The sequence below is a fragment of the Phoenix dactylifera genome, chromosome 14, assembly GCF_051530095.1.
Source record: "Phoenix dactylifera cultivar Ajwa chromosome 14, Ajwa_hap1_PhDact_Kaust_v1.1, whole genome shotgun sequence".
Classification (NCBI taxonomy): Eukaryota; Viridiplantae; Streptophyta; class Magnoliopsida; order Arecales; family Arecaceae; genus Phoenix; species Phoenix dactylifera.
In genome coordinates, this window is record NC_143203.1 from 28,138,852 (window position 1) to 28,152,192 (window position 13,341).

Below are 13,341 nucleotides of genomic sequence, written 5' to 3' on the forward strand. Positions count from 1 at the left end.
CAATCAGAGCAAATACACTAACAACCTTATACGAGACAAATCTAGTACCATACAAGTTCGGTGCCTTACACTTCATGCAATCTTAGACCTTTTATCTAGGATTGTTTTTCTCTCTCTCCATGAGAAAGCTTGTTTGCACAAAGATTAATTTCATTAATTTGACACGCAAGAACAAAAAGAACTTAGCATGCATGGCACATATTGATTGGGACATGATACAGGAAAGGGTTCATCATGTCAAGCTCAATCATTTTTTTTTCTTTTTTTTTGACTCCAATGGATATATTTATACTAGAGTGGTTGATATACCTGTCTTGTCAAAAAAAAAAGTTGCTCCATCGCTGTCCTATTACATATATTTTATATTATAACTCTAAAAAGAGGCTTGGCTTGTGCTGAGCTCTCCACTCGCTACATGGATACCTATGTTAATAACAGCGTAAGTTAAGCAAAAATAGTTAGAATATACTAGAGAGCTATAATGCAAAACATGTACTTTTTTTTATGATACGTTAAGTTATCCTTTAATTTCCATACTCTACTCAATAAGCATCCCAAAACAACCAATAGTTACAATGATTTGCAAGAGTTGAATATTTTATGTTAAGACTCTTCTACCTATGGTCTTCAATAAAAATATTATTGGATCTCAACCTAGTTCATAGGTGTTTTGGTGTTTATATTTTCAATTTTGATATATAGCAAAAATACAATTTTATGCCATTTATTTACCAAAGGACTCGTTTACGAGTGCGCCTCATCGGATTCTTATCCTTTTCGTATTCCACACAAATGAGATTCAGATCTTTCGCATTTCATACAATTATTAATGGCAAGAAGTATATCCTTCATGCATTTCATGTGTATGGGATTCAAATCCTTCATGTATTTGACATAATCGTCAATGATCCTTAATAACAAGAAGAAAATATTCAAGAACAATTGAAAAAGGAGAAAAGAAAAACCACACCCTATGCATCTAGTCGGTTATATACTAGTTTACCATTAAAGCCTTGTCATCTAATCATGTTATAAAGTTGAGGTATAGGCATTTATGTAATCCATATCTATCTCTGTTGTTTCTGTGGCTGTTGTCATCATTTATTAAATACATCTTTTCAAAACAAAATATTTGGCAAATAAATGAAACAATAGATACAAATAATGAAATAGTAGATTGTATTCATATATACGCACTATTGTGTATTTTGTACTAAGACCAATATTTCAACAAGCAACACTAACACCATTTATCATTTCTACCTCTTAACAGGTAGTGTCCAAGATTTTCATTCAGCATAACCTTTTTTATATTCACTTCGTGAGTCGTAATTTGGAAAAAAAATATTATCTATACTGTATGCACCATCTGATCATGCACACTTTTTATCACAGCCGCTCGTGTCTCTAAATCTCGATCATCAAGCGTATATCTCGGTGCACTGTTATAGGAACAAGCTCGGTGCACGAGGAAGCGTAGCTTCCCCGCAACTTGGTCCGCCAAATCGGCTCCACGTGGAGACGTGCAAGTGATGGCAGTTCCTACGCTCGTGGCATCCAAGTTGACGGACTAGAAGCTACGGGAACGTAAGCGTAGCTTCCGGCTTCCAGGAAAGACATATCAACGGTACGATACAAGCGTTGCTGTTGCGATACGCGCTGTACCAACCGACGTGGATGGAATTTACGGGACAAAACGGTGACGACGGACGACGGGGGCAGCTCGTGAACCGTGATTTGACGTGGATTAAAAGTCCCAAGCTTTTCGAGGACCGAGCGGCGTCGAAGGCACTGGGAGCGGCGGGGGAGGGCGATTCCCAGATTCCTCCATTCTCTGCGCTTAGAATCTCTCCGTGCAATAAAGCAAGAGAATGAATGTAAGCTGTCCTTCTGTTTTTGTTCGCAAGAGGTATTAAAGTGGCAGCTAATTCTTATTCTTCCAATCATCCGTTCTGATGCCTCTGTTTTGGAAGCCCTGTCGCTTTCCATTTATAGATATTAAGGGTTGGAGAGAGATCGCTGATGAAGGCGTTGAGGTCAGAGGAGGACCGCGCCGCCGCCTGCCTGTTCCCGATATACAGCACCGACGGAGAGACGGCTGCTTTGGTGCCGGAGCGCGGCGGTGGAGAGGACGAACCGACGGCGACGGGGATAGAGGTCGGGGAGGAGAAGGCTCGGTTCCAAGAGGGAGCGGGAATCGAAGCGTCGGATGATACCGCTCACAAAATCAGTCATGGTATTTTAATTTTAATTAATTAATTCTTTATCGCTCCCGTCCCTGATCAGTCGGATTTACGATCTGACATCAGAAATTGTAAGGATTAATGGATAAAAAGGGGATATGGGAATGAAGAAATTGGTTTCCACGTTGTTCGAGTATTTGGGGAAAGATTTATTGGATAAGTCTTTTTTTTTAATTATTAAAGGGGTTTTTTGGATTAATACCACAAGCTATCGGTCGGAAAATTGTTAATTGGCTCGTAATTTGGTGGTATGCTTTTCGATTGCGGATTCTAGTTTGGTTTGATGTCATGCTCTTTAGTTCTTTGCCTCTTAATTCTTGGTTCCCAGCAGATTTGTCTGGAATTCTTCAACTTCTGCTGTTTGAAAATTTACTTTCTCAGCATGTCCATTTCAATTTGCTATGATATTTTAAAGGGTTTAAATCTTTAAATCCTTAGAAGGACAGTCATCAATCATCAATCTATGTAGATCACAGGGGAACAGCAGTTGGTAATGGCTATTCCAGCCGAAGCTTTTGGAGTGCAAAGCAAACTATGTGATGTAGAAGGTGGAAGGCACTGGCACGACATTTTTCCCCCCTATTATAGACAACGAAATTGTGGAAAAGCTTAAATAGACAAGTATAACTATCGTTTTGTTCAACGTTTTGAAATCCTGGTCCGTGACCTGGCATAGAGCAGGGATCAGGTTGGAGTGGGAAAACCAGATCTTATTATTAAACCTTTCATCTGTTGTTGCTTGCTGAATTTTCTTTTCTGGCATCAATTAAAAATATTCAAACTTTCTCTAAATTAAGGATCACTGCTCTGATATCTTATGCTATTGAATTTGTTAAAAGTTCCATATCGCCTATATATACAGGAACCCATGATATCTATCAGGGCAAGCCCATTTTCTCACTAGAATTTTGTTCATAGTGACCATGATGGCATCTCATGATTATTTGAAGAGCTATGCTTTCAAGTTGCCAATACAAGTTTTACCTTGCATATATATTTACAGCATGTACTGAAGCATCTTTCATTTTCCCTGTGCAATGATTGTTCAGATCCTTGGTATCAAGTTGCATTCGTTCTGACAACAGGAGTAAACAGTGCATATGTCTTGGGATATTCTGGATCAATTATGGTTTCATTGGGTTGGATAGCTGGTACAGCTGGTTTTATTTTAGCAGCTGCCATATCCTTGCATGCTAATACTCTTCTTGCTCATATTCATGAAGTTGGCGGTAAACGGCGGATTAGATACAGAGATCTTGCTGGTTATATCTATGGTATTTTGTCTCTTCAATTCACTGCATTATCCAATTTTTTCTCATGCAAGAAGTTGAGTTGAAGACTGTGCAGTCTTAAAGCAACATAATATTCTCTTTTTCCATGCATTCTTTCTAGATGACATCTCACATCTTCATGTAACTTAAATTTTTTAGAATTTATTCTATTCCTTCTCTAGAAAGTTGGTCATACTTTCTAGATCCTAAAGGCTTTCTTCTGTTTCAATTATTGCAGGTAGAAAAATGTATTTACTTACATGGGGACTACAGTATGTTAATCTGTTCATGATCAACACTGGATTTATCATTTTGGCTGGTGAGGCATTGAAGGTAAAATAAATACCGCCCATTATCATCTTAAACTTGTTAGAAAATTGTCAAAGTTATTTTCAAAAAAAAAAGTTGCTTATTTCTTTCTCTTTTTTTTTCTCAATTTGTTAATATATGAAGGTCCTAATTGAGGAAACTAGATGCTTAAAAATCTATGCTGCTTTTTTGCTTCATGAATTCTCATGTTTTCACAATTTTTCTTGGTTAGAAGTGAGGATTCAACCCCGTTAGAGCCAATTTATTTATTTAGAATGATGCCATCTGGATATTCAAGAGACAAAAGAATTTATACTGTACTAAACAGTTCTAGCAATTGTTCAACTAATTGTACGGACACAGTTTACAACAATATATTAATCTCTGAGAGTCTTTTTGGTTCCCATGATGCCATGCCTCATGGAAATCCTCTTCTTTTATGCTCATGTTTTCCACCAGCATGACAAACCGAAATTCTGTTAAGCATGTTCTCACAAATGACTCCTTAATGATAGTAGCAAGGACTTGCACATTCATTTATTTACTTTGACTTATGAAGTGGACACCCAATTGCACACATTTATGAAAGACTATCGAATAAAATTAAATATTTTTGACCAAGAACCTGATGAAAAATGACTAGATAAATTACTTCAGTTGCTTATTATATGACTATTCGTTGCTGGATTCCTGTACAATGAACTCCTAACATGCTTATGTTCAGTTATCTTATATTAATTGTAACTCACAGAAGATTACTTTATAAAATACGAGCATCTGCAAAAATTTTGCCAAACAGGCTTGAATCAAATAGGTATATAGTTTATGATGATGACTGTTATTACAATCTTACTGCGAAGTATCAGGAAAGTGACCTCTTCTGTTACTTAAAATGCAAGTTTTGTTGCCCACTGACCCTATTCTTGACCTCCATATTCTTTTTGTGCAGGCCATGTATGTCCTTTACAGGGATGATAATGCATTGAAGCTTCCCTACTGTATAGCAATTGCTGGGTTTGTCTGTGCTCTGTTTGCCTTTGGGATACCCCATTTATCGGCGCTGAGGATTTGGCTGGGCATTTCAACATTTCTTAGTCTCATATATATCATTGTAGCATTTGTTTTATCTCTTAGGGATGGTACTGAAGCATTCTTGCGAGTTTAGAATTCTCAATGCAGGACTGTCGAGTAGATGCTTTTTATTTTGTTAAGTTATGGAGGCTTCATTATTGTTTATATGTCTTTTCCTTCTAATTCTATGAAAATTTTGGAGGGCCTTTATAACTGTATGAAATAGACAATAAGAAGAATTCTCTTCCTGATGCTCGATATTCTAGGATTTGTGATGACCACCTTCCTGCCAAATGTTGCCTTGTTTAGGAATTTGGAAACAATTATTGGACACTTGGTAGATTGGTAGATGAGCGTACCCTCAAATTTTTATGGACCAACTTTGATTCATCAATCTGAACCTGGACAAGGCTTCCAAGTTAGTTAACATGCAAACTAGAACAAGACAGAAATTTGGGGAGGTTTCTAATTCATACTGCATGTCTTACTGTATCAAAACTAATGAAGTGACATGTTTTAGAGACAATTTTCATGCAAATTTGAAATGTGTACAAGAATGTGCTAAATGTTCTCACATTGAAGTAGTGATGCAACATTTATGAGCTTGTTTTGATTATTACCTTCAAGAAGGAGGAATCATTTTGTTCTTTACATAGATAATAGATTCATGACATTAAGCTTGAAACTAACATGTAAGCTTGCCTATTCATTGGGAATGAACATGCCAAGTCTGTTGAATCTATTCACCCTTTTTTCCCATCCCCAGCTTTTGTGTGCTTCTATATTGAAATATCTCCATTATAGTAGATATCAGCATGTCAAATTGATCTACATAGTTAATGATTGAATATGCTTTCAATCATCTTTTGGCAATTTTTCATCCTAGAACATTTTTCTCGATATTAATAAGTTCTTGTAAGTAACTACTTGTAAGGTTGCTCTATTGTGACCTAGAGGTTATGTATCCGAAATACAGAAATAGCCTCTTCGCATGCAAGGCTAAGGCTGCATACTTCTTACCCTCCCGAGATCTCGCAATAGTGGGAGCCTCGTGCACTAGGCCGTCCTTTTAAATGGTGTTTCTGATTACACATTGATCTATTATTACTGGAATTATTATTATTTTTCAAGCATTTTTAGCAACTTAATAAATTCTTTTCGCTCTGTAATTATTCCTGCAAGTCATTCAAATGACTATAAATAAAAACAGTGCTCTGTAATTTACAAGATCAATCTTTTCATACAGGAATAAATACTCCACCCCGAGATTATAGCATTCCAGGGTCTCATGTGAACAAGATTTTCACTACCATTGGTTCTGTTGCAAGTCTCGTTTTTGCTTACAATACAGGAATGCTGCCAGAGATTCAGGTAGGTATAACAAATTCCATGTTAAGGCCATAAAACGACACAATATATTTCAGCCTTGAAATTCAATAAAATATATAATCTTTCCTTTTCTAGGCTGGGTTTTACAGACTTAAAATTACAAAATGCCAGGCCCTTATCTATGATAATCTCCATTTGCAGCAGGCTAATGGGCGTATGGTTTTTATATATTATACGAATTTAATGAGGTGAAGTGGATTCTGCAGTATCATGATGAAGTGAATGAAATCGAGACAATGAAAATTTATAGCAAGTAGGCGGAGAAAAGTTTGGAGATGGGAGATCAATCAGACTCACTGCAGGTTTTCTTTTACCTAATGGCAAGTGATATCAATCATACTTGGGAAAAGAGGTTTGAAATTTTATTGTGCAGCTTGCGGTCTAATTTCAGGAGAAGAGTTATTGGGGATCACAAACTTAATTTCTACAAACATAGAGGACAAGGATGTTTTCTATCATTTGCTCAGAGGAATGACTGATGGCAAGAGATTTTTCTAAGACTGAAATCATCTGTATCTTAGTCCACATGCTATACATTAATAGGTTAAATGGGAAAAAAGACAGGACTTTTGAAGTCTCTATGCCTGAGGAGGCAAGAATTTGGAGTGTCGTTGCTTTTGATAATTTTATTAGGGTGACTGACAAAGCCTATTGAACTAGGTTTTGTATTAGCTTAGTAGGTTGTATTATCTGTGGATGGCCTAACTTGTGTCCTTCCTTCTTAAACTTTCTGTTATTTTGATCTTTTTTGAGCAAGACAGTACCAAAACACAACTCATCTCATTGAAGTAATGTAATTATAGACGTACTTTTTCCTGTCTTTTAATTCGATTGGTTCTTCTAATGCTATATTGTTAAAATTCCTAGTTATCTTTGGTGCACTAGTATTCCTCTTCTTTGACAATCCAGTTTGACATAAATATTCTCAATGAGGACAAAGAAACCACTTACCACTTATTTTTGGTCTTGATCCACCTATCTGGGAATTGTCAAAATATGAAGCTGAGTGTTGCTCGTTTTCAGCCACTGAATATCTGCTAAATTTCTAATTCATGAAAGCAGTTGTAATGAGGTTAAAAATTGTCATCTAATTTTTGAATGTGTAGGCAATAGACTAGTTAATTTCCTGATTCAGGGAAATTGAGGTTTAAAAATGTAGTCGGATGGCCCTCAAGTCTAAGCAAAGTGGACGATGAAACATTTGTCTGCCTAAAGTTTTAAACTGATACCAAACCCTGTATGGTAGGCACACCATATTAATGTAGAAGTGAACTTCAGAGTTGTTTTGCTTATGTTCATTTAATGGTATAATAAGCTGTAATTCTGACTTGTGCTCTAGTTATTCTTTTTAGGACTATTATCCACAGCATATCCAGATCATTCTTCCCAGCAGTTTTGCTTTCCATAAAGTACCAAATCTTTGTTACTGTAATATTCTCACCAGCATTTCTGCTCGAAAGAAAAGGATGAAAATTTGTTTTCTGAATCTCCATTGTCTTGTTTTTGTAACAAAATTATGACTTTGCGTTTTGAAATTTCATATCAGGATATTTGTACTCCTTCAATTCTGACATTCTTTGCTCTTCTTACTGCAGGCAACAATAAAACCACCAGTCGTCCAGAACATGGAAAAAGCACTTTGGTTTCAGTTCACTGTTGGCATCTTGCCATTATTTGCTGTTATTTTTGTGGGATATTGGGCTTATGGCTCTTCAACATCAACGTATCTTCTCAATAGCGTCAGTGGCCCAACTTGGGTCAAGGCAATGGCCAACATTGCAGCTTTTTTCCAGACGGTCATTGCTTTGCATGTACCTCCCCTCACACTTATCATTTTTCCGCTTTTATTTCTTCATGATTGAGAACAAGTATCCACCAGGCAGTTAGAGAAGATAATACTTCACCTTGAAAACTGTTATTTGCAGTCAATTAGTTTATTGTTGTTGTCATCATGATTTTGTAAACAGAGAGCATAAAAATCAGTGATATATCATATGCTGCTAAATACAAACTCTGACATTCTTATAAATGTTTTCTCATATAATTTTGTTGTTTTTATGCATGCAGCTTAGCTCTTGAATAGCTATTAGTGTATTAACACAGAGCTTTCATTTGTTTCAGATATTTGCGAGTCCAATGTATGAGTACTTGGATACAAAGTATGGGAGAGGAAAAGGGAGTGCTTTCTCCTTCCATAATGTTTCATTTAGAGTCCTTGTAAGAGGGGGCTACCTTACCGTAAACACATTTGTGGCAGCTTTGCTGCCATTCCTAGGAGACTTTATGAGCCTGACGGGGGCCTTGAGCGTTTTCCCACTTACATTCGTTTTGGCAAATCACATGTACTTGACTGTGAAGAACAACAAATTGTCAGCATTCCAGAAGGTTTGGCACTGGCTGAATGTTGTAGGATTCAGCTGCTTAGTTCTGGCTGCTGCAGTCGCAGCCATAAGGCTTATCCTTGTTGATTCTAAAACCTATCATCTCTTTGCTGATTTGTGAAGGCTTCTTGGTGCATTTTCCTGGTAGCCTCAATTTGTAAAGGTAAATGTAGTATGCTCACTGTAAGTTGGTCCATATATCAAAGCTTTTAGATTATGAGAGTAATGTTGTTCTCTGTACATGGGAAACATGATCAAATAAGGAATGATATAAAAGCCAATTGGTTATGTGTTATGGACTCCGGCTAGCAATATGCAATTATGTGTTTTTCTTAAAGGTTTATGTGAGTTGCTCAGGGTTTGTTTGGCATTATTTTTATTTTTTATTTTCTATTTTAAAAACAAAATCATAAATACTGAGAGAAAAAATATGTTTGATGCTCCTGTTTTTATTTTTTATTTTTTAAAAATATTGTAATTATTTTTTAAAAAAGTAAAAAATTCTTACCTTAAATATTTATAAAAATAAAAAACTCATATGTACCACCATCACTAGCGCCGTCTCCATCCCTATTGCTACAATGTTTTAGCTATTAATCGAATACCGAGGAAATGCTCACAAAATTATTTTATAAAGTAATGGGACATTCTAAGTATTTTATTAGTTATATTTAGAATTCCAACAAAAATGCTTGCATGCATAAAAAATCACATGTTTGGTGAGGTAAGTACTTGCCATTACACCTACGCTGCGGCCACGATCTCCACCACCATCATTGTACTATTATTGTCGTCATTATCATCTCTGCTATATTGCTAGTGCTCACCACTGCTACTATGGTCTTCACCTTCTCGTTATTGTTACCCGCCTCTATTGTTACTATTATTGTTTCTTTCATCATCATCATATTATTTATTAAAATAATTAACTAATGCCAAACATATATATTTAATTTTAAAAAAAGAAATATAAATTTTATTTTTTGATTCTAAAATAAAAAAAAAGTAAAAGTGATGCCAAATAATATTCAAGCCTACTAAAAATGCATTTACTCTAAGCTCTATAGGTCGTCAGAATATATATTGCAAATTTGCAATCAACGTACATAATAGTGTCAATTCCATCTCCTCCATCCCAAGTGCTACGATTAAGTAGCGTAGGAAACGTCCATCAAACATCAAATAGATGATAAAAGTGTATTCTTTAACTTGGAAAGCAAATGGTTAGATGATGACTTTCTGGCATATATGTTTTCTCTTTTTTCTTTTTTTTTCCAATGCAAATCACCTATATCGCCGAAAAATCATGGACATAGTTAAAAGTGATAAATTACTCGCCATGCCGTTTTGTTGTGGCCTATCGACTAGATGGTGGGTATCAGATAGCATTCTAAATAGGTGTAGCAACAATTGTCGTAATTAATTTGCTAGCTTTTTGATTAGTGTTGATGATTTTTTCATCTATACATTCTCTCCTCCAGCTATTTTGTTTGTCGTTATGCAGAGTTTTGTCTTATGGCCATGGTTAATGGAAAGACCAATGCGACAAGGTAGAACATACTTAAAACTACAATATTAATGGAAAGACCTACACATTCTCCACTTCTCGAATTTTCATCTCTTCGCCTCCACCTCCACTCCAAAGTCCAATTAGGCAATCCCTTATCACCATTCTCCGGTTGCTAATCATCGATCTTTCTTGAAGCTCATCCCTCATAGCCATTTATAGGTCACTAGTTGCCAGTCCAAGCAAGGCGAAGGCAAGCCCCCTATCATCGGCCGACTGCAATACACTGCAATACTATTGAGGACCTAAGGTTCCATCTATTGCCCTACCATAATGTCTAATGGTCAATTGTGGTTCTATCACCATGATTGGCCCTATCTTCACCATCAGTACCACCATTGCCACGACCTCCTTGAGCAGCACTAGTGGCAACATTACTCTGTTCTTGCCGCCGCAAGACTTACTAGCCTATCGTTGCTCAGCTTTCATCCTAGTGCCACTCAAGAACTTGAGCTAGAGCTATGGCAACCGGTTCTCAAAGGCGGGGTCGGCAATGGCAGATGCTGGAGGTTCGATTAGGGTGGAGGAGTAAATTGCTTACTTGTATGGTTCCGTGCTTTAAAAATCTGCTTTATATGTAACCTATTTGGATTTGATAGGTACTTTATGGGCTAATACCATCCATGAAATACCTTTTCCTCTTAAACATATCAGCATTTATTGTCTACTAAAATCATTCATTTATGTAATCATTTGTCCCATATTTTTAATTGGGTTCAAGCCAGCCTAGCCCTTGGGTTTGGCTAAGCTTGAACCTAGACTTTCCAAAAGTTTTTAAGCCTAAGATCGGCCTGAAGCCAAAAAAAGAAATTGCGAGTTAGGCTTCTGGCCCATTTCCAACCCTAAATTTGAGAGAGTCGTACGACATGGGAGAGTATGAGAGAACTTAGAAAAGACTTTCTTGGAGATCCCCCTATGGTCCCTTATATAGAAAGAGGACTAACATTCATTATCGAGTAAGGCGTAAATGAGCCTTAACTGCTCGATAACGATCCCCATGTTGTGCACATGAGAAGTATTAATTATACAGATCATGCAATAACAGCCAGTCCGCTCGCGATGGGTTGTAACCGCCCCTCAATTGGCGGGATTGTAATCATGGCTTTAGTGGTGGTTAATTGCTTTAAATACATTTGAATTGGAGACACATGGCATATCACCGCTGGTCTGCCAGCTCGCTCTGTTAGACGTTTCAAGTCGGCACCTCGGTAAACACCGAGATCAATAGTTTGCTCGACTACCATGTTTGGTGGCTCAATTGTAGGGGTGAAAGTGGATCTAATAATATCCATTCGGATTCATTTTGTATCCAAAAATATCCTAATATAAATAGAAATTAGAGCATCCGATTAATATCCGTATCCATATCCATATCCAAATATCCGATTCGATTTGTAACTCCATTTTATTTTATATAGCACTCATATAAATTTTTCAAAAAAATAAATGACTATATTAATATGTTATTGACTTGATTTATCATCCACTTAGTAATATCTTTGATTCTACGGTCATAAGATTTAATTATCTAGTATATGTCCGTACTTATATCTATATTTTTGGTATCCGATTTGTATCCATATCCATTTAAAACAAATATGGATATGAATTTTTGCATCCAACTAACATTCGTATCTTTATTTGTATTCATAAAATAAAATAAATATAGATATGAATATACTAATATTCTATCCAATTTCGGCCCTACTCAATTGGCTATTAAAACTGCTAGCTTGGTCTATGCCAAGGCCATCAATTCAGCAAGCTACTGAGGTCATGTTTGGTGGCTCAAATGGCTGTTAAAACTGCTAGCTTAGTTTACGCCAAGGCCATCACTTTTAGTAAGTTACTGAGGTCAGATACTTACTAGGATCAGGTTGAAGAATCTACAACATATCAGTTGGCAAACAAGTTATATTTGTTCGAGTTTTTGAGAGCAAACAAAATATAGATCCCACGTCGCAGGCCCAGATGACAAGTTGTTGAGGATATAGATGCAGGCCCAAGCAGCGATTTCTTCGCCGGAAAGGAACGACGTGGTGCAGGGTCAGAGCTCTCTTCGTGGAGCAACACCCTCCACGATTCGTTCTGAAATCCCCGCCACACACTCAACAGGACAATGGAAGCCCGCCCACAGATTAAGCAGCCGCCTTCCCCCCCCCTGAATCTGAAATATCATCACCCGCACCCTCGTCCTTCTATTCCCATTCCTATTCCAATTTCCAAGACGAGATGGGCCTGGTTCTTGGAAAGATCACCGTGGAGACGCCCAAGCACGAAGTCCTCCACTCCTGTCCCGATTACGAGATCAGGAAGTACTCCCCCTCCGTGGTCGCCGAGGTCACCTACGACCCCTCGCAGCTCCGCGGCGACCGCGACGGCGGCTTCATGATCCTCGCCAACTACATCGGCGCCCTCGGCCAGCCACAGAACGCCAAGCCCGAGAAGATCGCCATGACCGCGCCCGTCATCACCAAATCTCCCTCCCAGTCCGAGAAGATCGCCATGACCGCCCCCGTCATCACGAGCGGCGATAACAAAGCGACGACGATGCAGTTCGTGCTGCCGGCCAAGTACAAGACAGCGGAAGAGGCACCGAAGCCGTTGGATGAGAGGATGGTGATAAAGGCGGAGGGGGAGAGGAAGTATGGGGTAGCGAGGTTTAGTGGGGTGGCGACGGATAAGGTGGTGGAGGAGAGGGTGGAGAAGCTCAGGAGGAGCCTGGAGAGAGATGGGTACAAGGTGGCGGGGGACTTTCTTCTGGCAAGGTATAACCCGCCATGGACGTTGCCTCCTCTCAGGACCAACGAAGTAATGCTTCCTGTTGAATGAACCGCTTCTCTTCTTCGTGGATGTTAGTCTCGGCGCATCCGTGCTTGTAATAACAGAAGCATGGTTTGGCGTTCTAGTTTATATAATTTATTTGTTACAAATCCAGAGGTTTTAGATTAAATATCCCAATGAAGTTTATTATGTTTATCTGGAAATCAATACAAGACTAAAAGAGAAGCTAATCAATTTTCTTGTAGCGTACAAATGAAACCTGGCAATTCCCAAGGAATTTAAGATACGGATAGAGCTCGAGGACCATGAATCATACTGCTGTGTTA

The 13,341-nt window shown here is 37.9% G+C and overlaps 2 protein-coding genes across 4 annotated transcripts; both read left to right on the plus strand.

Annotated features, from left to right (window-relative positions):
* Positions 1 to 1,646: 1,646 nt before the first annotated feature.
* On the plus strand, positions 1,647 to 8,959 carry LOC103713709 (putative proline transporter 2). Of its 3 annotated transcripts, none has more exons than XM_008800722.4 (8): positions 1,647 to 1,877; positions 1,996 to 2,236; positions 3,293 to 3,517; positions 3,753 to 3,847; positions 4,773 to 4,962; positions 6,141 to 6,265; positions 7,879 to 8,094; positions 8,405 to 8,959. In XM_008800722.4, the coding sequence occupies exons 1-8, from the start codon at positions 1,872 to 1,874 to the stop codon at positions 8,783 to 8,785; spliced, it is 1,479 nt and encodes a 492-aa protein (XP_008798944.2). In that variant the 5' UTR covers positions 1,647 to 1,871; the 3' UTR covers positions 8,786 to 8,959. The 3 variants fall into 3 exon arrangements, with proteins under 3 accessions (XP_008798944.2, XP_008798945.2, XP_038988145.1); XM_008800723.5 differs by having other exon boundaries at positions 1,726 to 1,877; positions 1,974 to 2,236; XM_039132217.2 differs by lacking the exon at positions 3,293 to 3,517 and having other exon boundaries at positions 1,726 to 1,877.
* Positions 8,960 to 12,364: 3,405 nt separating this feature from the next.
* Positions 12,365 to 13,192, plus strand: SOUL-1 (SOUL heme-binding family protein). The gene has a single exon (XM_026807189.4). It carries the CDS (start codon positions 12,464 to 12,466, stop codon positions 13,061 to 13,063), a length of 600 nt encoding a protein of 199 aa, XP_026662990.2. The 5' UTR covers positions 12,365 to 12,463; the 3' UTR covers positions 13,064 to 13,192.
* Positions 13,193 to 13,341: the final 149 nt, after the last annotated feature.

Coding starts and splice junctions, on each gene's coding strand:
- LOC103713709 (XM_008800722.4), top strand. Junction 3,848..4,772: donor TGGCTGGTGAGGCATTGAAG/GTAAAATAAATA, acceptor CTTTTTGTGCAG/GCCATGTATGTCCTTTACAG. Junction 8,095..8,404: donor AGACGGTCATTGCTTTGCAT/GTACCTCCCCTC, acceptor CATTTGTTTCAG/ATATTTGCGAGTCCAATGTA.
- SOUL-1 (XM_026807189.4), top strand. CDS start 12,464: ATGGGCCTGGTTCTTGGAAAGATCACCGTGGAGACGCCCAAGCACGAA.